At 42.8% G+C, this 26,347-nt stretch overlaps 1 protein-coding gene across 1 annotated transcript in view; it reads right to left on the reverse strand.

Moving 5' to 3' along the window:
* Positions 1–25,885, reverse strand: part of cnksr3 (cnksr family member 3) — a 37,568-nt gene extending 11,683 nt beyond the window's left edge. The window contains exons 1-11 of the mRNA XM_027284322.1: positions 25,644–25,885; positions 13,537–13,700; positions 8,515–8,717; positions 7,292–7,379; positions 5,951–5,992; positions 3,425–3,544; positions 3,028–3,087; positions 2,822–2,890; positions 2,457–2,606; positions 283–413; positions 24–199 (exon numbers count right to left, since the gene is read on the reverse strand). Coding sequence (XP_027140123.1) covers positions 24–199; positions 283–413; positions 2,457–2,606; positions 2,822–2,890; positions 3,028–3,087; positions 3,425–3,544; positions 5,951–5,992; positions 7,292–7,379; positions 8,515–8,717; positions 13,537–13,700; positions 25,644–25,695 — 1,255 coding nt within the window. The 5' untranslated portion in view covers positions 25,696–25,885. The remainder of the gene's footprint in view (positions 1–23; positions 200–282; positions 414–2,456; positions 2,607–2,821; positions 2,891–3,027; positions 3,088–3,424; positions 3,545–5,950; positions 5,993–7,291; positions 7,380–8,514; positions 8,718–13,536; positions 13,701–25,643) is intronic.
* Between the last annotated feature and the right edge of the window lie 462 nt (positions 25,886–26,347).

Here is a 26,347-nt window from a genome sequence, read left to right on the forward strand (position 1 = left end):
TGTGTGTGTGTGTGTGCACTCACAGCGTGTGGAGGAGCGCTTTCGAAGGGATACGTGGACCGGTTGGCTGGGTTCAGGTGGCGGGCCGACGGATGTCCGCTTGTCGTCGGTGCCGCGTCGCCGTACGTCTGCGTCCAGACATGAGTTCGGAGACTTCGGCCTCATTTTGACAGCCGGAGACACGTTCATGTTGGCATCTCTGCAGAGAGGATTCAAATCAGTGTTCATGACGCAGGACAAACGAAGGATAACCGTGTGAACTTTCCCTCTGCTGGTACTCACAGCGGTATGTAAGGTGCTGCAGGTGGAGGAGGGACGTACAAATCCAATATGGTCGTCTTCCCTCTCTTCCCAGGAGCGTCGGAGGTTTCTGGCTGTCGAGATCTGTAGAGACCCTGAGCTCCCTGAGAGGTCTGGACACGACAAGACAAACACAAACGATCACTTTAATAAAACTGTAACTGCTTCTAATCCGAGTTTCTGTTGAATTTCTGTGACAGCAGAGGAAGTAATGACTCCTCTAACGGTGTTTATCATGGAACAACAATAAGACGTTCAGCAGACGAAGCTCTTCTGTTTCCTTCCTCGACTCTGAAGCTTGTATATTTCCATAAACACAGGAACTTCGCTCAGCTCCTTTTCTCGTCTGCGTTGGAAAAATACTGAAGGAGTTGAAGACGCGGACGCGTGTTCGTCGTGTTCTTCTGCTGATCATGAAGGAGTCGCAAAAACTCTTAAATGTGGATTAATCCACCGCTGAAAATAGTCCCTAACGAATGCACCGTTTCCTCCTGTAACTACACGTTTGTGAGCTGAATTATGTTTTCAACCATTAGACTCACATCAGCGCCGCAGGCAGAAAGTCATTAAGTGTTGAGAGATGGACGAACACAAAGTTTTGGTCTTCAGAGTGGAGTAACACCAATTTATCAGCTGTTTGAGAGGGTGAAAGTTAGTTGTAATCAAAGGTTAGTGGATTGTTTCTTTTGCTACTTTATAAAGTAAAAATCAAATGTTCGTATTACTTTCTCATAACTAAACTAAATCACTTTGATTCTTTTCATTATCAATTAGTTCGTACATTCTCTGATCACTTATTTGATCTGGTACATGTTGATGATGAAAAATACTCAACACAAGTTCTCAAAGCGTGAACGGGACTGAAGGAATATCAGTTTATGTATTTGAAAATGTGACAACTGCAGAGTTTAATGTTGACTAATCGATTATTTAAAACTAATCTCACAACTCTGAATACAAAGGCGCCGTGTAAATTGTAAATAAAAACAGAATTAATCAGAAGTATATTTACAGAAAACAATAACGTTGATCAGTTTGAGCGTTACATATTTTGTCTCTGTCCTGTATTCAGCTGGAAATGTTGGAAATATCCATTTTGATTTATGTTTTACACATTGTTTAAACTTTCCAGCAGTGAACCATGATAATGTATTTCACAGTGAGGGCTGACGAGTGGTCCCAGTCCAAGCAGAGGAGGTGTAAACGTTGACTCAAGCTGACCTTTGAACTGAATGGTAGGAGTGACTTCAGATGTGTTTTGATAGCCGCGGTCGAGGGTCTATCTTCCCTAAACACACACATCCTGGACCCTCAACACAAAAACCCTGAAGGTGCTTTTGGTGAATTCATAATTGTCACATTGTGGTTTAACGCATGAGTCACCTTCCAAAGATGTCTGACACGAACGCAGCCTGATGTTTGGAGAGTTTCCTATCTTTCTTTTTTTACAGGAAAACAGAAGAAAGGCTCCATTGTTCAGCCGCTCGCCTCGGCGGAGCAGCAGGCCGGGAAGGATGATGTGATTACGATGACAGATCCTCACTGTAACTCACAGGCACACCTGAGAGACAGTTTCAAACAGTCTGAGACTTTTAGACTTTAAAGCTGCATTGAACTCATTAAACTTCATATCATGGCAGACACAGACCAACGTCAGAGTTTATGTCGAGTCATGTTTGTGTCCGACTGTTGCTGCTCTTCTTTTGGCTCTGATTTGTCCTCCTCCAACTTCAGAGAAAAACATCTGAATGCTGCTAAATGTGTCATTGTGTTCACCAGCTCGTCTCTAAGTGTCTGTCTGCTGTTTGGCGTTGAGCGGGTGGTGTAAGGTGTGGACTGTAAAACCAAAACAACGAGCTACAAGACACTAAAAGGGGAGTAACTGAGGGAGTTAGCTGACAGTTCTCTGTAGTCATCGCTTTTAGTGGAAAACCCCCCAAAAAATTCAGTTCCACAGTATTTTTTTGTATTTTCTGTCTTATACTCGGTCTTTGCTGCTGTGTTGGTTATACTAATACTAATACTACTGCCGCCACTATTAAGAAGTAAAGAAAGAAGATCACAGCAGGCTGCAGGTCGTCTGTGTGGTCCAGACATCAGCAGTGTTGGCTGACAGACAGCAGGGTCGATGATGCCGTGATGTCGGGGCAGCTCACCTGTACTCGCGGCGGTCTCCAGCGCAGGTTTTTCAGCGGAGCGGGCGCAAAGCCGCCGGATGTTCCCGACGGCCTCTTCTTCACCACCATGACGACGCCTCCGGACTCCGCCCTCAGCTTCTCCACCAGGTGCTTCAACTGCCAGCCCACCTGGACCAATCACAGACGAGATGCCTTAAAACACTGACAAATTTAAACTTCCAACTAGGGATGACTTTAACACTTCTTCCACTGAATGTTACCGTGTGTTCACACTAGTCAAGGCTAGCCGTTTCCATCTGTTTCCAGTCTTTATGCTAAGCTAAGCTAACAGCTCTTGGAAAATGTGAAACAGTTTCTTTAAAGAGTGGACTTGACTGACTCACCACCGTCTGTTTGTTGACCTGAATGACTTCATCTCCAGCATGAATCCTCTTGGTTTTATCTGCCGGAGACTGAAGAGCAGAATCACAGTTTGTTTTTACTCTCATGAGAAGAAACACAACACAACAGACTGCAGCGTCCACACACACTAATATCTCATCAGATACTGTTGACGTGACTTTTGTGATTCAGAACCAGCAGCACTCACGTTCTCTGTTGTTCCTGTGATGACGTGAAGCCCGTCGTAGGTGGATTTGATGTAAATCCCCTGGAAGATAAAGAAGGATTGAAGGAGTCAGTGTTTCAGGATGTATATACGACTCTTGTACATAAATAACCTCCTGTGGCTTCTCTGTAATTCCCTGCTGCAGAGGTGGTTGTGGTCCTTTTTCAGACCTACATCTGTTTCTGTTTTCGACTCAGTGCTGATTGTGGTTCATGGTGCAGCACTAAAATACCTGTTAGTGTTACTCCGGGGGAAGTCGAGTCAAATTGTGGGTTTTTTCTTTTTGCAGTACTTGCTACTTATGTGACGGTGACGTCCCGCTGATATGCTCTGAACGTAAACGACGATATCTGTTTTGTTTTATGTTGTTTCATCTCACCAGTCCCTCTCCGGGCTTCACGTTGGTGATGTGCACCTCCTCCAGACAGGCCATCTCGCTCTTCGAGGGGTCGGACGTCTCCTGAACCGTCTTCTCGCAGATACTGTTCAGAGATCGAGACTGAAACACACGCGAGAAAATATAGAAACAATTCAGCGTCGACAGTTTCATTCCCAAATTAGATCAAGTTACATATAGAGCTGAAACAATGAGCAATAACCTGCTAATTATTCGGTTATTTTCAAACACGTGACATAACTTAAATAAACCTCTGAGACACTCAATAATTCCCATGAGGTGGAATGAGTGTTTGTAGGATAAAGAAACATTAGTATGTTGCCTCGTTTCACCTTTAACTTTTATTTGGTTTCTACTTGTACTCTGACATTTATTTGTACACTGTCTCACAGCCTCAGGCAGAGGTGAACCTCTTCCACTCCACACATACGCCGACACCTTCAGCCTCTGTAGCGGGCGGAGCTGTAAAATTAGCCAACCATGTCCTGGGCAGGGGGCTGAATAACACCTTTGGCAATGGAAAACTGACAGGGTCGTCCCTTGACCTCTGATGTCAAGACATCCGAATGAAAATATGTTCTAAAGGTACCCACAAGTCTCCACTTTACAGACCTGCCCACTTTATGTTAATCCCATACAGCTTTGGCAGTAACAATGTGTCATTTTCGCCACGTGTAGTTGAATAATTCTGCATACCGGGGCCTCTGAACAGTATTGAAATTGTGTGAATTGGGTCTGACTGTAAGGCAGAGACGGCTGTATTCGTGCGCGATGATGTTTGCCATTTCATTGTCGTTTTTTTTTGGAACTTGACCTCTCTGTATATAATGACCTATTGTGACCTCTGTGATAATCACAGCCTTGTCAAACTGTACCGCCACAAAGCAGAGACTGAGTTCACTCAGACAATATACGGCTTTCCTACGTGTGCTGACAATAAGGGAGCGATTTCCAGAAGAGAAGCAGCATAAAAATGTGTGTGATGTTCCTTCCTGAGGGTTTGGTGTATTAATGTGGCAAACATGATTAAAGTTGTCACCAAATCTGTGCAACCACCCAAAAACTGCTGCAACACGGCAACAGGAATGGCAATTATGTACTTCATTCATCATGTTCTACGTCTTTATGCACTTCAAACTTTGAATATGTTAAATATGTGGTATATACAGTGCAGCTGACCTGCTGTACCCCCTAAAGAGGTTATTATAGTGAGGGGTGGAGTGGAAGAGGTTAAACTGTATGAACTAAAATAAGAGATTTGCTCCTTGATTGATTTATTAAAGTGAGGAAGTCAGTGGCAGTGTGGCGGTCTCATGCCAAACGTCCGTTCTGATGGAAATGCTGAATCACTGCCTGCTGTGGCAGCGCTAAAGCTGCCTGTCCCTGACCTCTGACCTCTCCGTGGGGAGGCAACAGGAAAAAACAAAAGGTTTAAATGTAGTCGTTGGTTTTGCTGAACAGCAGACAAGGAGGATCCTCCACGAGCTGAGCACGGCCTGACTGTCAGGCCTGAAGCTCAGCGGGAGGTCTGAGGTGATCAGGAAAACACAAACCAACAGGAAATTACAAGTAAAGCAAGAAAACATGCCTGACTTAATTCCTTCTTGCAAATGATTTTTATTGCTTGTTTATGAATGCTCATCTGTGAGGTCTGACTACTGAGAGGTTTACGTGTAACACTGTGTATGATGCTGTGAGGCCTCACTGTGTGGGGTGACTTCTGCTACTTTATCTGCCTTTACAGTGTTTCCCTCTTTGTCACCTGGACAAACAAACTGGACCAAAGCCTCTCACTGAGCAGCCACAGGACAATGCTGTTAGTAAAGAAGTTTGACTGAACTGAACAAACGTCCCTTCAAGTGTGTTTGCCGTCATGTAAAGTGGAGGAATGTATGGGCGGATTACTGAACAGGCCTGCTGGGATGTTTACTCCGGATCCCGGTCAGAGTCCGATCCCTTTACTTTATAATACAGCGACACAAGAGGCCACAGTAAAACAACAGGAGCTACTTCAATTTGGCAGCTCAGCAGCTCTGTCGCAGGTTTCTTTGATCATATTTTGCACATTGTTTTGTAGTATTACGTTTTGGAAAAGTAGAGTCTCTCTTCGTCTCCAGCATGAACTAAAAACCTTGAAAGGTTCGAGTGTAGATTAATGACACTAAACTAAAACTTGTGGTCTCATTAGAGAGTCATGACAGCCAGGAGGGAAAGTGAGTTAACATCAGCTGATGCAGTAATCTGGGAACAACAGGACGACCAACAGGAAGCGTTATCTAAGACAGGAAGTGGATGGTCCTGAGCTGAATAAACAATCCTGCAGATTCATGCACACACGCACGCACACACAGTGAACACCACAGGACACTCAGTACAAGACAGGAAAAGGAAATGTGTGTTACACTGACTGTGTGTGTGTGTGTGTGTGTGTGTGTGTGTGTGTGTGTGTGTTTCCGATTAGCATCTCCAAACATCCAAACCAGAGGAAAAAACAGAAGCAATACTCACCACCTCCATGATCTTCTCCTCGATCTCATAAACGGTGCAGTCCTGCAAGTAAAGAGACAGAACGACTGACCGACACACTCACACTTCAATCCTACAAACATTTCTAGATAATATGCTTTTATTTTGAAGGAGGTAGAAGGACATACAGAAGCAGATGGTAAAACTCAGAGAGGGCAGCAAATAATAAGTGGAAATGAGGAATAGAAAGTCACATCATCCTTAAAAAAAGAGCTGCACAGACAAATATGATAAGAATAATAATTTTACAGTTTCAGAATAAAAGTCAAAATAAAAGTGAATAGGTTTAACATTGAGACAATAATGTCGGTGGATGGAATGAGAAAACTTTCCTTTTCACAAATGTCTGTGTGAAGAACTGTGAGTGTGGTAAACAAAGATGTGATGCGAGAGAAAAAAAAAAAAAAAGAAAAGCGGGAAAACAAATATTTGAGAAATGACAGCCTACAGGAGAGTGAAACCAGAGGGAGGGACCGCAAACGCCTCCCAGAGACACAGAGAGGATTCCTCCTGTGGTCGGTGAAATAACAGCTCCCTGCAAACGGGCTGACAGGATGATTGCATGACAGAGTGGCGAGGCGACGCCTCAACACTGCGCAGGACTCGCTGACACGAAACATGACGAACACTTCCCAGATATCACTTGTGATTTCTGTGTTTCAGAGTTTTATAAGAAGTCAAAACTGTACTTTAAACCAGGTGAAATAATCACACCTCGGTGCTAAACGCCTTGAAAAACCAGCGTGTTTACTGCCGTGTTTACTGCTGTGTTTACTGCCGTGTTTAGACGATGTAACCACAGCGGTTTACCAGCTGTAAAAAGAGAAGTTTGGCTCTTGTGCATGATTGAGCTCTCTGCTCTTTATCAGCTCCGCTGTGGAAGCTATTTCAAATCGGATTTGGAGAGAAAACTGTCTGCTGTACACGTGTCTCATCACGGCACGTCTTTTCCACAACAGCTTCAGTAAGCGTGTGAGTTGTCATGTACGTGCATGTCAGAGGGGATGCGAGGGAGCGTTAACACCTGCATGAATTAACATGATTCGACGTTTTCCACTGCCCCTGAACTTTGAAGTTTTAAAGATACCAAATATGTTTTATGCAAGTTCAAATCTCTCTTGTTCTTTCCTGTTTTGGTAAAAGTGGTATCATCATCAAAAGGACTTTGTGCATGTAAACAGAAGTTATCTCTGGTTCATCATCATCATCATCATCAAACAGTCCCAGAGGGTCAAAACACGACGAGTAACTCCAGTTCATGACCGTCTGTCTGTCTCTGATGTCCCTTGGACACCACCAGAGGGATGTTTGAGCCTCACTCACCTTCTGGACGGTGGAGGTGAGCTCCAGACACAGCTGGATGATTCTGCCTTTGGTCGAGGTGAAGTCGTTGGCGCTCGTCAGAGGAGTCCTGGAAAGACATGAAGGATTATTGGTTTTGTTACAGTGTGGTGACCTGAAGAAAAAAAAAAAAAAACATGAAGCTTGCTGCTTCTGTCAGGAGTTTGTAGGACACATTCACAACACTTCAAATCTGTTGAGTGTCTTTTTCAGTGTTCCTGCACCTTCTTAAGCATTAAATTCAAGGACTTTCCAGGCCTAAATTCCTCAGATTTAAGGATTTAACACGATATAGTTAGCAGCAGGTTTACAGAAGCTGACAGATAATTAAAAAGTGAGAGTAAAAATATAAAATCTATAAAATCAAGCATTTTCTAAAACTTTCTAGGCCTTGAATTTTCCCCTTTTAAGGATTTCAAGGACCCATAGGAAGCATTTGAATGAAACCCTTCGACCCTCTGTTGTAGCTGCTTATTTTAACAGGACATTCTTTTATAAAATTGCTCTATGGAGATGTAAACATCCTGTGGGCGGGACAATGAGTGCTCAAGTGTCAATCATTACCTGCTCTTTTCTCTATTATTATGTCTGGGGGAGGAGGAAAGAAGCCTGATTTGAACTGGCGATGCTGCTGTCAGCGTCTTAACCCCGAAGCCACGACATCTCCTCGCTCTTTTTAAATTAAGAAAGATTATTATAGGAAACATTCAGGTGAGAAAGCATCTCACTTTGAGCCGATGCTGCTAATTATTGCTTTGAAAAGACAAACATATCCAAGATTTTCAAGGTAATAACCATAGACTATATGAAGAAAATGGACGTAGATTGAGATTCAATATAAAACTCTTGGTGTTCGTAGGTGAGAGATCTGACACACACAGACGTCAGGTGTGTTTCGGGCGTCAGTGCAGTGACTTGTCGGGGTTTGGGTGGAACAGCTGCAGCGAGCTGGAATGTTTCTCAAGCCGATACAAGCTGAGAGTCAAACAGACATAGAGACGCACTGACAGCTGACAGACGACACGCGTTAACACTAATAACTGTGTGTGAGGCAGTGAGAGTGTGAGTTCTAACACTATCACACAATGAGGAACATGAAACTCTCACAGATGACACAAATCTGCTTTTTTTACTCTGTTAATGCATCAACAGTTTGAAGCTGCTTCCGATACGACGCTGTGTGTACTGAGCGTGTTCCTGTCTACCTGTCCAACCAGGCCAGCAGATTCTTGGCGGCTCCGATCAGCTCGACCACGGCCGTCAGGAACTCGTTGGAGGGCTGATGGGAGATTTTGCTGTGGTAGGCGGGGTTCTTCCTGCGCTGCGACACGGCGCTGCTCAGGCTGTGGTGCGCCGTCCTCATCTTCCCCACCAGAGTCTTCAGGTTGTCCGACTCCACGCCGTAGTTCTGTCAGAAATGAGAAAAGAATTCAAATGATGCCGTTGTCTTAGTTTTCTGTCACCACTGATTTGAAATACAGTGAAGCAGCAGATTTCCCTCCAGATCTAAATCATATATCACAACGTAAAATGCACACTAGGAAAAATTAGATTGAAATAAACTGAAAAATTAGATTTACGCGTTCACTTCAAGCAGATAAGACAGTTATGATACATAATACACAGGCCAGAACAGTAATTAATTGACTATTTCACTACATTTGATTAATTTAAGAAATTCTCTGGTTTCAGCTTCTCAAATCTAAAAATATTTTGTGGTTTCTTTCAGTCTTCTCTGACAGCAAACTGAATATCTTTAGATTTTGGTCAAAATTTGAGATTTGAGAAACATTTTCTGACATTTTCTGGACCTAATAACTCACAGAAAAATGATTAACAGATTAACTGATGATGAATATACTACTTTATACTGCATCCCTTATGCTTATTTGTTTTCATTTTAGAACATTTTAAGTTCTGAGTTCTAGATTCAACCAACAATCTCCGCTGCTCGTCGATGCCTGGCTCTGCCACCCGTACGCAATCAGGACAATCCAAACTTGAAAATCTCATCTGTTGTTTCCCGTTGGTGGAACGTCCGACCAGTTCCTACCAGATCAGGGGCGTCCCTCTCTACCTCCACTCCAACACTACCAACTGGACATGATAAATCTGTCCCCCTCTACAACTGTGACAGTACTTATTGCTACATGTTCCTGTCACACTGCACCTCGACTGTTGTTTTGTAAATGACTAAATGTAACGATTCCGGTGAGCTCGGGTCATGAAATCACAAACCAAAACCTTCACATCACATGCAGGGACGATGTGGAAGAGATTCTCATGACCCCTGATGGACGACACCCCACCTACCTAACCAAAACACACACACACACACACATTCCTACGGAGCAGTCACCATGGCGATGATCTGGCTAAAACAATATTCCACACCGCGTCAAACTCGCTCAAACTGAAGCCAAACTCAGAGACCCAGTGAGCCGGAGTGACAGCTTACACAAATCATGATGATAATGAATGCTCAATTGAGACTCGTTGGTTGCCATAGCGACAAATGAACAAAAAGCCGTTCAGCGCTTTCCAATCCAATCTATGAATCAGTCATCAATGAACAAACAGACTGCACAGATCAGAACAGAGCGTCTACAGAACAAATTCTGGTTCCACTCGTCTTCGCAGACCTTTAATTAACTCTGTCAGCTGACGGTGTGAACGCGCTGGCTCGCCCGAGGCAGCTCAGATGTTTGAGGCGTCGTGACGCTCAGAGCCAATAAAAACATCTGCAGCCAAACTGACGTTCCACCTGTCGACTGACTGCACTGTAAAAAAAACTAAAGATCCACCTTAACCAAACACGACACGACACGACACGAGAGTTCAAATCAAGTTCCAGGTCAACTTCCAAATCATGTTCGAGGTAAGACGATCTTAGTACTAGCAGCTGACGTGTCAGTCAGAGGAAGTGAAGTGTGAAGAGGCCGCATCAAAAAACAGAACGACTGGATTGTTTTATCGCAGCAGCAGAATATAGTTTGAGTTTGGCGTCTAGTCTCCGGTGTCATCACTCCAAGCAGATATGCAAATATCTTATACCCCCCCCAGAGCCTGCAGGTGGATGGTGAGGCTGATGCAGAGCAGAGGGAGGGATGGGAGTTTCTTTACAGCTTAAATAGAGCAAAGATTCTGAAAGGTGTGTTTGGATTTATGTTTCGATTGAGCGGCATGTCATGTGTGTACATGCAAAGTCTGCCTGAACTGAGTTCATGACAAAGAAAATCAAATATTTGGCATTTCTGCTTGAAAAATGGCTGAAACGATTATTTAATTATCAAGATTTGACGTGTGAGTTCAAGCCTTTACTTTCAATTACTGTTATTTTCTTCTGCATTGTCTAAATAAAATGTGTTGTGCTTTATTCAGGGCTGACCAACAGTGATGTCAACTCGTGAAAGTCAGAGCAGAGAAAGTGAATCAGATGGAAACTGATCATCTGACAGCCGACGGAAACTGCTGCTGGAACAAAACTGCAACGCCGCTTCCTTTGCATGCTGTATACTGTGTGTGTGTGTGTGTGTGTGTGTGTGTGTGTGTGTGTGTATCAAGGGAAGGGTGGGGGGGTCTTTCAGACAGGTGGGAGGGGTCACATCTGTTTCCTGCTCCACACCAGAGAGCTGTGAACTCAACTGCAAAAAATATCCACAGCGCGTCACTTGACCTTCTATTGAGTCTTACAGGAAAACTCTCCCTGAAACACTCGAGCTGCTGTGTGATCTACTGCCTCCATTCTCTCTTCACTCTGATGTCAGGGTCTTATTGTTGCAGAGGTCAGCATCTGAAAATGTTTTCAGGGCGTGTGATGAATAAAGTTCTGTGCTTCTGTCTCATGGTGACAGCTTCAGAAGTACGCGTCCGTTTGGGAGTATTCAGGCCTTAAATATCAGGTTTTTCAGCCCGAACCTCTGTGGATGCAAAAACGCCTGTCAATTGAGGCTGGCTCCAGAAGTGAGTCAGTCTCCATAAGTCCCCATGTTCAAATGTCCAACTTCACAGCAGAAATAAACATGTTTGAGCTTCAAAACAGCTCTTCAGAAACCTGTGGGTGACATCATGGATACGCTGTCCTGTCGACTGGATGAAATGGCACAGAGTTTGGACCTCGTCGATTTGTTAGGTTTAGGTTTATCACTATCTTCATTCATATTTCAAGACACTACAAATTATATCCAGCTGCAACATAAGCCGGAAAAGTTGACAGAACGGAAGTTGTTATGGAGAGCAGTGTAACAACACTTACCTGTCAATCAAAGCGTCCACGCTCTTAATCCTGCATAACTTTAAGCCAAAACTGTTTTGTGTACCAGGCTGTAAACATGTTTATTTCTGCTGTGAAACATGGGGACTTATGGAGACTGACTCACTTCTGGAGCCACGTTGGCTTCACTTCACAGCCTCAGAAGTTGCCGCTTGGGTCAGTCCCTAAATTCTCATCTATCATGAACAGAAAAAAACAACAGAGAGAAACAGACAAAAGGAAATAAAGTTGCATGTGTGGTTCAGTGACTAAAAACTGTGAACCGCTGACCTGAACTGAAGGTCAGACCTGGAGGAGATGCTGCAATCTTCTCTCTGCCTACACATACAGTAAGAACCAGAGGACACTTACTGTACATCTGCTTCTCTTCTAGATACATGATACCTTTGTATCTCCAACAAGCTGAGTCACATCAGGCACAAACTTATCTCAGCTCATTAGTACATTTTGCACAATGTCTCTGAATCATCTAAACTGGAATACACTGGAAGAAATGATTTACCAAGCTTCAATAGCACGAGTTTAAACAGTAGTTAGTTATCGTGCCTGATAGCGGACTCGCTGCCAGACTTTTGTCGTTTGTCAGCAGTGACAGCAGAGTGTCAGGCTCCGTTTGCTGCTGGATCCCATTCAGTCCAGTTACACCATGAAACCTCAGCACCGACTGTAAATCCTCCTTTTCACTGTGACACAGACACACAGAGCTCATAAACAGCTGACTGAAGGACTTTCTGTCCGCTGTTTAACCGTTTCCAACACTGTCGGTCGAAAACAAACGTTTCGCTCTCGTCACGGTCTCGTCACCGCATCGTAAAAAATAAACGTGGAGGCATTTTGTGAAATTCCTCAGCTGGTTTTTAACGTGGGTCATTTTGACAAAATATGGGATTTTGAGCTGACGTTAGATTGTGTCAGTCTAAAATTTGGTTAATTTCTTATATTTAAAGATGATCTGTGATAGACTTCAGGGACTTTTGGTTCGATTCTTGCAGTTTTTCATGTAAAATGAATAAAACTGTATTAAAAACACATGTAAGATGGGAGAAGGACTTCCAAATCAGAATTAAACGCAACAACAATTTCTACTGAACTCTGAACTTTCTTTCTAGTGGGAAATATCAGTTCTCTGCAGAAACCTCACCTACATTTCTTTCTTTTTTTACAGTGCAGCAGTATTAAATCCAGAGCAGTGTGGATGTGTTGCCAGATCTGATAAGGATTTAGAGTGCATTTTATTTACATCAGCACATTCTCCGTGCACGAGAGCCAGCGCCAGCAGAAACCACAGCTATCACAGACCATGTGATGGACATGAAGCAACTTCATGAAGAGATGTTGTCAGCAGCAGCAGCAGCAGCAGCAGCAGAGCTTCGTGACACGTTGACGGATGAGGAGCGTTTTATACATTCAGCTATCTGGCCCTTATAATTGAATTCTGGTTTACAGTGGAAAACATGGTTTTCTGTTGTTGTGTTTGTGTTTTGTTTTCAGATAACTCTGCTGCAGTTTGAGTGTGTGAAGCTGCCTTTTGTGAAGCATCACATATTTATTCGGGGTGTAACGGAACGCAGATGTTTGGGTTTGGTACAAGACTTCTGTCTACATCTCAGCACAGGGAGAAGAGATCTGTGAGCTTCACCCAGAAAAAAAAAAAGCTTTGGCAGTTTGACTGTTAGCTGAGCAGGTAACAGTGAGCTCCAATAAATCATAGCTGAATAAAAAGCAGCTGATTGGGCAAAACCTGTGGAAGTTTCTCTGGAAATCTGTGGATAGGATTAGTAGGAAAAATCTTTGTTTGGCCGTTTTTCTCAGAAAAGTAATCCAGTATTACTTGTCCGTTGTCCGTTGCCATGGCTGAGTTTAGCATGTGTTTGAATAATGCAAAGTGTGATGTTTCAGCACTAATATTCATCCTGGGTTTGGCAACCCCGTGAGTCCATGACGGGTTACTGACCAGGGCGCAGAGCAGATCCACGGCCTCCAGCACCAGCTCCTGGTGTCCGACCCGCGACACGCCCAGAGACAGCAGCTCCTGGTGGGACATCCTGAGCAGCTTCTCCCCGTCCACCTGCTGCTGCTGGAAGGACGGGATGTACTGCTGCAGGCTGTCGTCCAGACCTGAGGAGACAGACGGAGACGCAGAGAGAGATTAGAGCGTTTCCGAGCTTCCTCAAAGATAGAGCACACACAGCAGTTTGCAGGTCACAGGGCGGAGGTACAGAGTACATACGATACTAAAACTGAGTTTCAGTGAAAGTCTCTGTTATGATCCATTCAAGTCTGACAGCAAACAGAGCTGCTGAGTCAACACTGACTTATTGACTCTTCCTGATGATCCATCACTGCGACGGCCCACAGCTAACATCATCCTGCCACCTCACCACACCTCACAATCACTCCGGGTTTGTACAGACAGACAGATCCTAGAAGGTCTCAGGCATCAGTTCAGCCTCGTCCTGCAGGACGAGCACATAAGACCTAGACCGTTCCGGATCCCACCTTCAATCCTCCTGACCTCACGTGACCTTGAGTGGGAAACCGCCAGCTCCGGCGGCGCCACTCCATGCCCGCCCCTGAACTGCGACCTCTGACCTCTCTCTGTGAAAGGCAGCAGCATGAGACGAGATAAAAGAGTTCTCACTGCTGGATCAATGGAGGAGCATCAAATACCGCATGACACACATCAGCCCGGGGAGTGTTGTGATGTGTTAGTTAAAGAACTGAGACACTCAAGAATGTGTCAAACTCTGAATACTTTGTTCACACCATGAAGAATTAAACTGCCTCAAATGTCATTTAAAAGTTCATAATGAACATTTGCAGCGTAGAGAAACTAAATAAAATAACACGGGAGTAATGACTTTGCTTTGAACTAAAAATACATGGAGACAGAAGCGTCCACCAAATGGCAGATGTTTGTACCAGGGGCCGGACATCAGCTGGCCAACAAAATGCCTGAGCTGGTGTGAACGGCGGAGAAGAAAACAACCGCCCCTGCATGTGGTCATTAAAGTGTCCCGGAGAAACTCAGACTCCCGCTTGTCTTCAGATGGACACGCATGACGACAGATGGTCGACACTCGCGCCGACAGCAGGGAGGGAAAATTCCTCCTTAACTAACTTGCTGATGTGACACCTCAGCGTTTTCACCAGCTAACACCTCTGAGAGCGGGAATACAACCCTGACAGACAATACACACTCACTTATTTAAGATCAAACGAACCCGCATTGTGTGTCACCTTTTAGTAAGGACTTGTCCATTCACTGATGAGAGTCATAACCTGCAATCATTTCTCATTTATAGGACAAAACAGTTCCAAACATTCTCAGATTCTGGCTCCTTATAATATGAATCTTGTAGCTTTTTTATGTTTTATATTAAAGTAAAATTAATATTTTGGGACTGTGGTCATTGGTCATATAAAGCAAGATATTGGAAGATGTCATCTCGGGTTTTGAGAACAATTTTTTTTTATTTTCTGATTTTATGGCCAAAACTATTTTATCAGTTAACTGAGAAAAAACTCAATACAATGGAAAATAATTGGGTCTTACAGACTTAATCTCTGGTTACAAACAGGAATTCATGTTTGATAGATTGCTAGATTGATTTATGAAAAATGTAAGAAATAGAAGTTACAATTTTCCATGACTAGATCCACATGTGCTACCTTTACCTATGACTCATTTTGTCCTATTAAACTGTAACTTTTTCAACCTGGACATTTATATTTTATTTTTCTGAAAGATATTTTTTTGGCCTTTTTGAACCTTTATTTTGATAGTGACAGGAAGGCAGAACGAGAAGCTTTGAGGCAAGGCCTGATCCTCCGTACATGGGGAGCATGCTCTACCAGGAGAGCTACCAGGGCGCCCCAAACCAGCATTTTTAATTAACATAATTTGATGGTGCGCAACTGCCACAAAGATTATGTTGTAGTTTGTTTTGTGGCTGCAGACTGTAGCATGCACTGAATTCAAAACTGTCCTCACTAGTCACTATTACAGAAAAACATGAAAAAATATCGAAGTTACCTACTGAAGCGAAGTCAAAACAAATTCGACCAGTTTGTTTATTGGACTGGATGAAGTTGACTTGAAATGTATGTTTAATCTGGATGTTTTATTTTTATCCCAATGAAATTAAAATTTTGTCACATCATGCAAAACAGCTAGACGGATGACGAATGGCAAACTTGATTGAATAATGCATGTTAATGTTGGCAGCGCCGATCTTCCGTATGTTTTGGCTCCTGCTCTTTTGATACAAGTCAAAAAACATGTTCTGCTCCTACATGTTCCTGGAAAGAAGCCCAGTCACAAACCTCCATGAAGTTCCCCGACTCCGTCAGCGAGATATTCAAAGTCCCTGCTGTGAACACGCCCTGTGATGGTGAGAATATGAACATATCTCAGATAAAAGCCCCCTCACTGTTGTTTGTCAGAGTTTTTATGGACGGTCGGGTTGGCGAGAGTTTGTGGTCAACAGGAATGTGTTGGCGACAGCCTGGATCACATTACTGACACCCGAGGAGGCCGATAATCTCTCAGCTGCACAGCAGGGTCGGCTAAATGTCACGCGACAGCCAAATCACCTGCTAATGAAAGCATGACAACGCCCGGCCGAGCCTCCCTGCAGAGCACGCAGCGGAGAACAGAAACCCAGCAAGCAAATCTGAGCTCCTGTTAGGTCTTTACATGAGATTAGTCCTTCAACACGAGCACAACGTCTGGGTTGGGTGGGATAATATTGATCCAGCGCCAACTGTTTGTTGGAGTGAATGCAGTTTGTCTTATTCTCTCCACTGTTGGATCTGTTTTTAGTTTATAAGACGAAGGTTTAAGACATCATTTACATTGCAGAGTAAGATAAGAGTAAGATCCCAGCAGGATTAACCTGAGTAAGGTTAAATAAAACAAATGAGTCTGAGTCTGACGCCGTGCCAGCATTCAGAGCTGGATCCAATGTTCTCGTGAGAAATCAAACGACAGTTGAAACATTTTTCTCATTCCTTTTATTGAACATCGCAGTCGGGGTTTTGGCGCTGGGCCCAAACTCTTGTTCAAATGTCTTCGGATGGTTGGCAGACGGCGAGCAACGAGCAGGATCATCGCGCTGAAGTGCTTCTTCTCAGGGGGGGAGAACGATTAATGAAACACAGCGAGCGGCAAAGTCTATTCATCCTCACAAGTTGTGCAACGTTAAGATGGGTTAAATAAACGTTTGTGAACTTTGTACTCGTTCTTTCATGTTGTTTCAAATTTAATGTTTTAATTTTGTTTTTTTAGATGGCCCAATAAATGATTCAAACCAAATCAACACTGTAAAACATTAAAATCCTCCCATTTCTTGCACATTTTATTTTATTTTCCAGATTATGACGCCTGGATGAGTAGTTAAGGGTTTGTTTGTTTTTTACAGTGTTTACTGAGATCAGGTTCAGACTCCGATGATGAAATATTCACAGCCTGATCTGGTTGTTGCTAAACAAGATCCTGACGCTGGAAGCAGATCAGCTCTTTCTTTTAAGACACTAAGTGTCTGTCCTGAAGAAAAAAAGTTTTTATTTGAAGAAATTCAGGATCTCTACAAACCCCCAGTCTTTACAATTCATTTGGTTCCAAACTCGGGGTCAGTACCAATCGACAACCTCTGTGCCTGTGAAGTCTCCATAAGTCCTCATGTTCAAATGTCCAAAGGAGTATTTTATGAGTGCTTCTCCAAATATTATATTATATTATCAGAGCAAGTCAAAAGAATGTGTCCTGTGCAGAGATGAGACTTTAAACAGTGTTTTACAGTGGAGAAGTGCGTCAGTTGTGTATTTGTGTAGCATTTGCATGTTCTCCTGTGTTTGTTGATGACTGGCTGTGTTTTTTTATTTATTTATCAGTACATCTAGTACTTACTAAATGTAAAAGTTTGTTTGTTCGACGTAGATTTGTGTCACTCACTTCTTGCCTGTGGTTTGTTGGGACGCAGTACTTAGTCTTTTTAATCAGACTTATCATTTAAACTCCTACAATTTCCAGATACTTTCAGATATGGAAATCAGTGACTCCACGCTTTCCAGAACTTATGAATCATCATATTATATCTCATGTTCATCTATTAACAAGACTTATGTTGTTCCGCTGACCTTTTGTGATTTACCACAAACCTTCTACTCTTAATCTAATCAGCTCTGAGGTTTCCACATCACACCGCAGTTCACATGAGAAAACAGTCTCAGCCTTTGCTCTTTGCCAAGCACTTTGAAACCGGCCTGTTTGTTGACTGAATGAATTTGACCCAACGGCAGCCTGACAAAAGTGCACAGACACTAAACTTTCTCACCTACTTCCTGTGCAAGTCAGTCAATGCGGAGTCTCCGATATCTTGAGATAAAACCTGATCACAGCCACGGTTTGCTTTCGTCACAGACGCTACAAAAGTTCATTTCTCTGCCTGGAGGTCTCGTCTCCGTCCAGTCTTGTGTTTGCAGACGACGCTGGGCCTTTGCCCTCCTGTCAGTCAGCTAGCTGGTGGGAAACTCTCTGTGTACCGACAGGCAGCAGCGGCAGCTCAGGGTGGGAAAGTTTGACTTCTTACTGCGACGACAAAACCACCAGGTCACCTTGAAACCCTGAGTCAACGCCAATACGTCCATTATTGGTCAAAAAGCAACAACTTTACAACCACAAAGTCAGTCAGTCTTTGCAAAAACTAGGATGGATGATTACACCTGCTGCATAATCTGTTGTTAACATGACACAATATGAATCCAGTTGTTCGAGGGCGGCTGGTATGTTTGTCTGTTTACAGAAGCACAAATGTGCACAAATAAGTTTGACTTCCTGCATTGTCGGGACCCACGTGAGGAAATCAAATTCTGGTGACTAAGTTGAGTCATGCAAATGCTTCTCGTGTAGCTCAGACGGCAAATCGACCGCATGTTTTGTATAATGAGGAAGGGGCAGGATGGAAAAGAGGCGTCCAGTACAGCTAGAAAACAGGCTGGATTAGTGTGAGATCGCTGTGTCACTCTATAATGGACTCTAGATTAATACAGCATAACAACAGATTCAATAACAGACTACTAAATAGTTCTACAACTGGCCTGACCCTAACTCAAAGTATTTACGAGGCGTGTTGATGATAAAGTGGGTTAGCCTGTCAGCGTCGGTCAAACACGTGACTGAAGTGAGTAAAAAGAGCTGCAGGTGAAACTCCAGCCGCTCATAAACAGTCCAGTTAATCATTCGTCAGAAAAGATCAAAACAAACAAGATGTTCGGGTCTCAATTTACAGAGAGAGTTATGACGAGACGCCGCGCCTCGAAATACACGAGTCCTTCTCGCTGACAGATTTGATATTCCTCATGTTTACTAATGCAGAAATGAAGAAGAAGTGACTAAATCTTTTTATTTTTCATCTGCAGATTATTGTTTTGTCTGTAGAAAGTCAGAAAACATAAAAAAAAACTCATGTATGATGAAGAAAAGTATCAAATCTTCACATTTAAGAAGCTGTAACCAGTTTAATTTTGTAAGGTTTGCTTATAAAATGATTGTTTGATTATTAAAATAGCTGTTAATTATTTTCTGTTGATCTGACCAATCCAATAATCGCTGCAGCTCAAGACAAAACAATGGCGTCATAGAACATTTAATTACATTTTTCCTACAACTGAACTTGTTCGTACATAAACTGACAAACCTGAGGATCATTTATAATTTAATTTGATTTGATTCATTGTAATTAAAAGTCTTCAGACTCTTTCTTTTCTGCACAGCTGAACTTCACAGTGCGTCGCCTGTTCAATACAACAAACGGCACGTGTCGCGTCGTCGCGGCACAAAGATGGGAGTTCGCGCCCGACACTCCCCAGCTGGGTGCGACAAAAGGAATATTTACCCCCACCTCCATCAGCAACAGGACAAGGGTGGAGAGCAGAGAGAGGAAAAGTGGCACTGAGGCTATTCATAGCTCCACTGTGGCCTCTATAAACTCCTTCACTGTATCACACACACACACATTCATCTAATCTTATTGGTAGAAGGCAGCGGGGGGTGGGGGAACACACTCTGTTGAACAAACACCATTCAAGAGGAAAAAGGATTTCCTTGAGCATTGAGATTTGGGCTCAGCGGTCTTATGAAATCACACAAACAGGAATTGTGGGAGTTCACGGTGCAAATTCAAATGTATATCCAACTGGCTGAGACCAGAGGTGAAGCTCCTGGAGTCTCTGCTGGTTGTGTAGTTGCCTGTAGTTGTAACCGTTTGGCACGTAACCCCCATAAAACAGGTTTCTGTGTATGAATTACTCTGCGAGCTTCACAGTGAGGCAGCTTTTGTTTCCGTATGACTGAGGCAGGCTAGCTGTTTCCCCTGTTGCAGGAGGTATCCTGTCATGAACTTAAGTGTTGCAGACGTAGACATTCATCCTCTGGGGATCATGAACGTTCGTACCAAACTCCAAAAGGTTGTCGAGTTGTTTTAGTCTGGATCGAAGTGGACCGACTCACTCGGTGATCCAAACAGCGATGAGATGATTTCTGTGGGAAATCGTCACGTCACTGAGGACCAGTCCTGCAGGTTTCTATCAGTTTTTTACAGCTCTGAGGTTTCTGCAGCCGTTGACGCAGGTTGAACAACTGTTGAGGCGTTACTTCAATCACGGCGATATCACGCAGCTCAGTTCCCATGAAAAGCACCACGTCTACTTCTTTCATCACAGATTTTATTGAACAAGAGGACTTTTTATTTTCCTACTTTTATATTATTACAACTTTTGTTTTTTGGGACTGTTTTCCAACAAAATAAACCTTTTGAAGCCTTTGAAGTTCAACATATTTTAGAGAAGGTGCATGTATTACGGTTGGTGGTCAGTCGTTGTATATGTGGACCTGCTGAGATCAGTCCCGTGTGAACGTCTCACTCCTAAACGACATCAACGTTGCTCACAAATGGTGAAAAATTAAGAAATAAAAAGCAGGAAGAGGCGCTCTGCAAAGAGAATCGGGATGTTTCCTCTGATTCACCGTGCTCCTTCAGTGAACTCAGCTTCACTGATAAGACAAACTGTGGGCGGGGGGACCAAACATATCTGCCAGCTGGTGAACGCTTTGATTGAAATCACTTTACAGTACAATCAATCCATTTTCATACATGGTTAAAAGCCGTGCCATGAAGGTGGCGCCGGTTTACTGGGAGTCAGATCATCGCTTCACAGTAACCTTGCTTTGTAAACATCCAGGAAAGATAATACTCGAGTATTTAGAGAGACTACATCAGCTGATGGTGTTCGATGTTCTCAGGCGACAGAGGTTCTCCTCCCTCTGAACAAACAACCAACCTCCTCGCTCTGGTTCCGATGGGAAGAGTTTCTGTTGTCTCATGGTACAGGGTGAAACGTTGGACTCGTTCCACCTCGTCAGTTCAAACTTCACACCTGTCTACCTTCACTGAGGTGAGACCTGCTGGTGCTGGCGACAGGTGCAGACAGGGGGAGGCTTTCCTTTTGTTTGTCGTTCCATTATCATCACTCACTGTAGCGTGACGTATATCCATTTTATGAACAGCGTCTCTGTTTACCTCCAACCTTAATCATCACCTTCCATCCTCCGCTCACTGTACGTATTGTGAGTAGAGTTTACCATTTGTTTTCATTTTTTGGTAACCACCTCAGGGTCTTAGATAACTGTCGTCTCAGATGTTAGTGATTTGACTGCTTTTTGATAATAAATGAATAAAAATGAATGAAATGTCAGAAAAAAAGAGAAAAAATTGGAATTTGGAGCATTTCCAACTGGTTTGGCACGAATTCACGGCAACTCGGCTACAGCGTAGTTTCATCAGAAGCTACATAATACATGGCTGTGATAAAAAGAGTCAACTACAGATAAAACTACATGTTTTATGCCTTATGAGTGTATGAACTCAAAGGAGGCAGAAACCAACTCGAGCGAGCATAAAACCTTTTTGGAATTTTGGCATTTCCATCAACCTTTTCTCATGTGATACTTCAAAACATGTGCCTCTGGCTGCCTTCAAACTGGTCAGAGTGAATCAAAATAAACCAAACCCAAAGTGGATCACACCCTTCAAATTGCTCCTGATATCTGTGGTGAAAATGAGAAGGTTCAGAGATGAATCAGATTATGGATAACAGATATTTACAGCTGCGTGGGTCTTTAAAGATAAATGAATGCACATTGTTTAATAAAATACGCAGCTCGCTCTCCCAGACCTGTGGCCTTCCTTCCTTCACCTCAAAAGTAAAAAAAAAGGCAGAGCGGGCAGGAAGGTCTTTGTTGGATGAAATTCTTCAAACTGAAAGCACAATGATGCAGACTTTTGGCTGCCGTCCACCGGTCACCATTTTGAAAGATAAACCAACATGAGGAGGGGGGAACGGGAGGGTCAAAGAGCCAAAGTACACGATAACAATCCGAGTTTGTGCTCCCAAACTGTCCTCTTTTCATGGACATGGGAGGTGAAGAGTTTTATATGACCAGGGGGTTTGAGGCCGTTTAGACGATAATGATACATCGCAGTGAGTGTTATTATGCTGTCAAACAGATTTATGTTTCCATCGGTTACAGTAAAACGCCTCATAAAGATAAGAAAATGTAATCAGAGTTGGACCAAAGTTAGAGGTGTTAATGCAGCTTTTCTTCTAAGGAAACAAAACACATAAAGAATTCATCACTTTGGAATGTATGTTGTTTTTTTAACGTACACCGAGAACATAAACATGCACACAAAGGTACGTTTGATTTGAAAATGTGACTTTTTGTTATTTACCCGCATACAGAATATTACACCTGTGACGCTGAGTCCATGAAAATGTGAAGTCGCACTTGAACTTTACGTGTTTCAGTGAAAAGATTAAAGTAAATACTATGGCCTATTTTGAGCCTACAGTGTAATACAGTAATTACAAATATCTAAAATCTCAACTATCACAACATGTGTCGACGAATAAGTAATTAGTCCTGAAGAAGACTCTTATTCCGTCTCTGACTCGACTCAGTCTCAACCAGTCCTGGTCTTCGACACAGGTGGTCTTCAGAGCTCTGGGCAGTACACGGTTAATTCTTCCGATCCGTCTCCTTGTTCATTGGCCTCATTTCTACAACAGCTCTAACCAGCCTGTCATCATTTACATTGAGATGTGTGGCCGCACCTGCCAGACGAGCAGAGAAATATGTGGATTTGTCTGAACATGCCGAGCCGTGATGTATGTGTTTACCTCTTCACAGCTGTCTGATCGGTTTGCTCACATGCATGTTGGATTTGTCTCGGTTCAGATGTTTTTTGGGTATGGACTGAAATGAGTCTAAAAAACTCAAAAGCTGGCACAGGATGTTCTGTCAGATCGTTGGCTGTGTTCATTCTTCGATCATGGTCGCTGACCAAAATCAGGAAATGAGTAACTACTTTTAAAAACTGAACAAAAATATAAAGTTGACCCATATTTTCTGACTTTCCCTCAAAGAATTCCTGGAATTCACCGAACACGCCTCCAACTTTTACAATAATCCAGGAGTTTGTTTTGTTCCAGTTTCTGGTGTTTCTGGTCAGCTGATCAGTCACAGCCGCTCTGTGGGAACCAGCTCCAGGCCAAACAAGACGGATTTTAACAAGACCGACTGGAGCTCCAGAGAAAAGGACCTGTACATTGTGTGTAAACACACACACACACACACCGCACACACCCTCACCGCCTTCAACCGGAGGCAACAATCTGCTCTGTGGTTACACTGTAAATATTACAGCAGGATACGGATCAATGACACGACAAGTTTCTATGACACAGAAACAAACCTGAAGACTCGAGCCTGCTCATCACTTCATCATATCATATCATATATGTTGAGTTTTAATCAACAAATCACTTTCGCTCTTCAACAGATCATCTGTAATCATAAATCAGGTCTTGTGCTCCTTTCATGCCAACCTCCTGTCTCCACCTCAAAGGGCCGAACAAATCAGAGACTGCACCGACTTGCCTACATTCAAACCACTGCCAGTATAAAGGATGGACAGCGGATGCATGTTGGCAGTCCTCTGTGGTTTAATTTCATCTCGGTCCTCTGCAGAGTGTGACACGAACCACAGGGAGAGAACGAAGCGTTCATGTGACTGACCCCTGCGTGTTTCTTTTCATGCGGAACAAAAGTGCGACAGTCAGATGTGGTTAAAGAGTCGCGGTGACCTCGTGACCCTCCCGCACGGCGGGGGGCCGACCTTTGTCAAGAGCCGGGATTGTCTGCGGGTCTTTATTGACCGCCAGCAGCACTCAGCGCTTCATTGTCTCCGCTGCTAAATGACATGACATGTTACTGTGTGTGTGTTTGTGGTGGGCTGAATGGACGCTCACTTTCTCACAACAGTAAATTCAACTTGTGGAAAAATGGACCAAAGATTTAAAGCGAGCTGGTCCTCTTCCAAAATCTGTTTCTACAGTAGCCCAGAAGAGACAAACCAAACACTGGATCTGCATAGTATCTTCTGCGTTCGTCACAAGTTTCTCAGCCACTGTAGTTTCTCTTTTATGCTTGAAACGAGAGGGTGAGGTGAAGGGTGTTTTGTCGGTTGCATTTTGCAGCTTCACCACCAGGTGCTCCACACTGAACCTTTAAAAAAGCCAAACTTGCAACTTGCCTACATCAAAATAATGATGATAATTAATGAATTAGTTCATTTTCCAAGGCAAAGACTGACTTTACTCACTAAAATAAAATAAAATAATCTTGGACAACGACATTAGGCGTTAACTAGGGACACATCTGTAGCCGGTGGATTTTAGCCTTTAGTAGGCTTCAAGAAAAACAAGAATTCGAGAGTTTTCACCATTACAGGGTCCTTTAAAATAAAGAAAATAAAGAAATACACAAAATGTTTTCAACTTATCTTGTTCCTCAACACACAATATATTGTAGGAGACTTATAAACAGCTATATACAACAACCTGACTGCTGTTTTAGAAAGTTTCCAGGTCAGCTCGTTGTTTTCCAGGATACATGAGAGCCATGTGCAAGGTGTTACTTTTAGTAATCTTTTAAGCGTGATCACGGCCACAACAATCTCAATATTGTAACGATTATCACATTAATGGCGTGTTCGAACTCCTGCAGCTGCTTGTCCAATCCCCTGGTAATTAAAAACAGGTCTTTATCAAAAACCCCACAACGATTCTCACTTTATGGCTGATCTGTTAACTGGTCGGGCCTGTTTATTGCTTGATGACGGGCTGTAATGAATATCCCATCCAGCTGCTACTCGATAAGTTTTCTTCTCATCGTCTGAAATATGGCAGACAATTTAAAAAAAAGGGCAAACAAGACAACCTGCAGCCTGTTACTGAGCCAACAGCAGGCCTAATTAACCTGGACCCTCATTACATACAATAAATAATAATAAATCATGTACCTGGCATTGATAGATTTGTACTCTTATACTGTGATTTTTCCTGATTTAAAGTAGACTTTTGCCAATTTTATTTAAGCAAAAGTCCTTGTGTTGTTGCTTGTGTTTAAATAACATTTAAAAACATTGTTTTTTTTTAATTAAATGTAAAAAACACATTTTTAGGTACCAAATATCAGATATAGCACTGGCAAATCCAAAACATAACCTGCTTTCAGTTTAAAATGGACAATAATCACCTGAAAAAAGTATTTTTTTGCCAAATTAAGTTAAACTTTTTACCTGTGTGAACATTACATCATCTAAAACACCAAAGTAAATCATAATAAGTCACCTCAGCTAAATACTGGACTGTAACTGCCATAAAAAAACATATTTTATATTTTTTTTAGATAAAAGGCGCAATTTCTACAGTTTAAATAGCTTTAAAAGCTAAACACGGCATACAGTATTAAATTAAACGGTTTAATATTATGTGTTGTTGCTGAATGTTGGATTTAAAGGCGAAGAAATCACTTTAAAACATAAAAAAACAGACGTTAAACCTAAATAAATAAATGAACACAGTGGGCAGGACCGTTAGCTTCTGCTCATTAGTGCTCCATAAGATAACGTTAGTGTCACTATTTGGCAGCCTTACCTGTCATCCAGTCCGCCACTTGTTGCGGGGTCCACCTACTCACAGCCTCCATTTTTATTAATTTATCTCCAAACGACCGAATTAAAAACAAAACACTACTAATTAAATAAACTTAATTATACATTATTGTACAGGACCTCCGTTACGACACACAGGACAGCAGCACTAACGGCCGCTCACCGCGAGACTGACTAACTGACGGAGCTCGCGCTGAAGTCAAAGCAGCAGCGCGTGGGGCCGGTGTCAGGTTACCGCAGGGGGGGAGGTAACCACGCCCACTGTCACTGTTCTCGTCCAATCACGTAAGAGTTTGATGCTGCCTTCAAGTGCTGTGGGAACGGCGGAAATATGAGACTCTTCAGGTGGTTTTTAAAATCAATATTGATGATTCTTATCAACAAGACATTTATACATAGACGCCGCATTAAGCGCTGAATCGTACGTCGACGTCGCCGCCATATTGGATGTGGCAGATCTGCCCGTAAACTAATGCAAGGAAATGGACTGAACTTCATAAAGCGCCTTTCTACAAAGTTCTTTAAGTTAATGTCTCTTATACACCCATTCACACACACACTAATATATCTGGGAAACAAACAGGCACCAAAAACAACGTATGTAACTTTTAAAGTGATGATTATAAATGTTTACTCCTTATGTAAGCACCAAACCAACATATGTATTTTTCTAATGCTGAGTGTTTA

The sequence above is a fragment of the Larimichthys crocea genome, chromosome XI (assembly GCF_000972845.2).
Source record: "Larimichthys crocea isolate SSNF chromosome XI, L_crocea_2.0, whole genome shotgun sequence".
Lineage (NCBI taxonomy): Eukaryota > Metazoa > Chordata > Actinopteri > Sciaenidae > Larimichthys > Larimichthys crocea.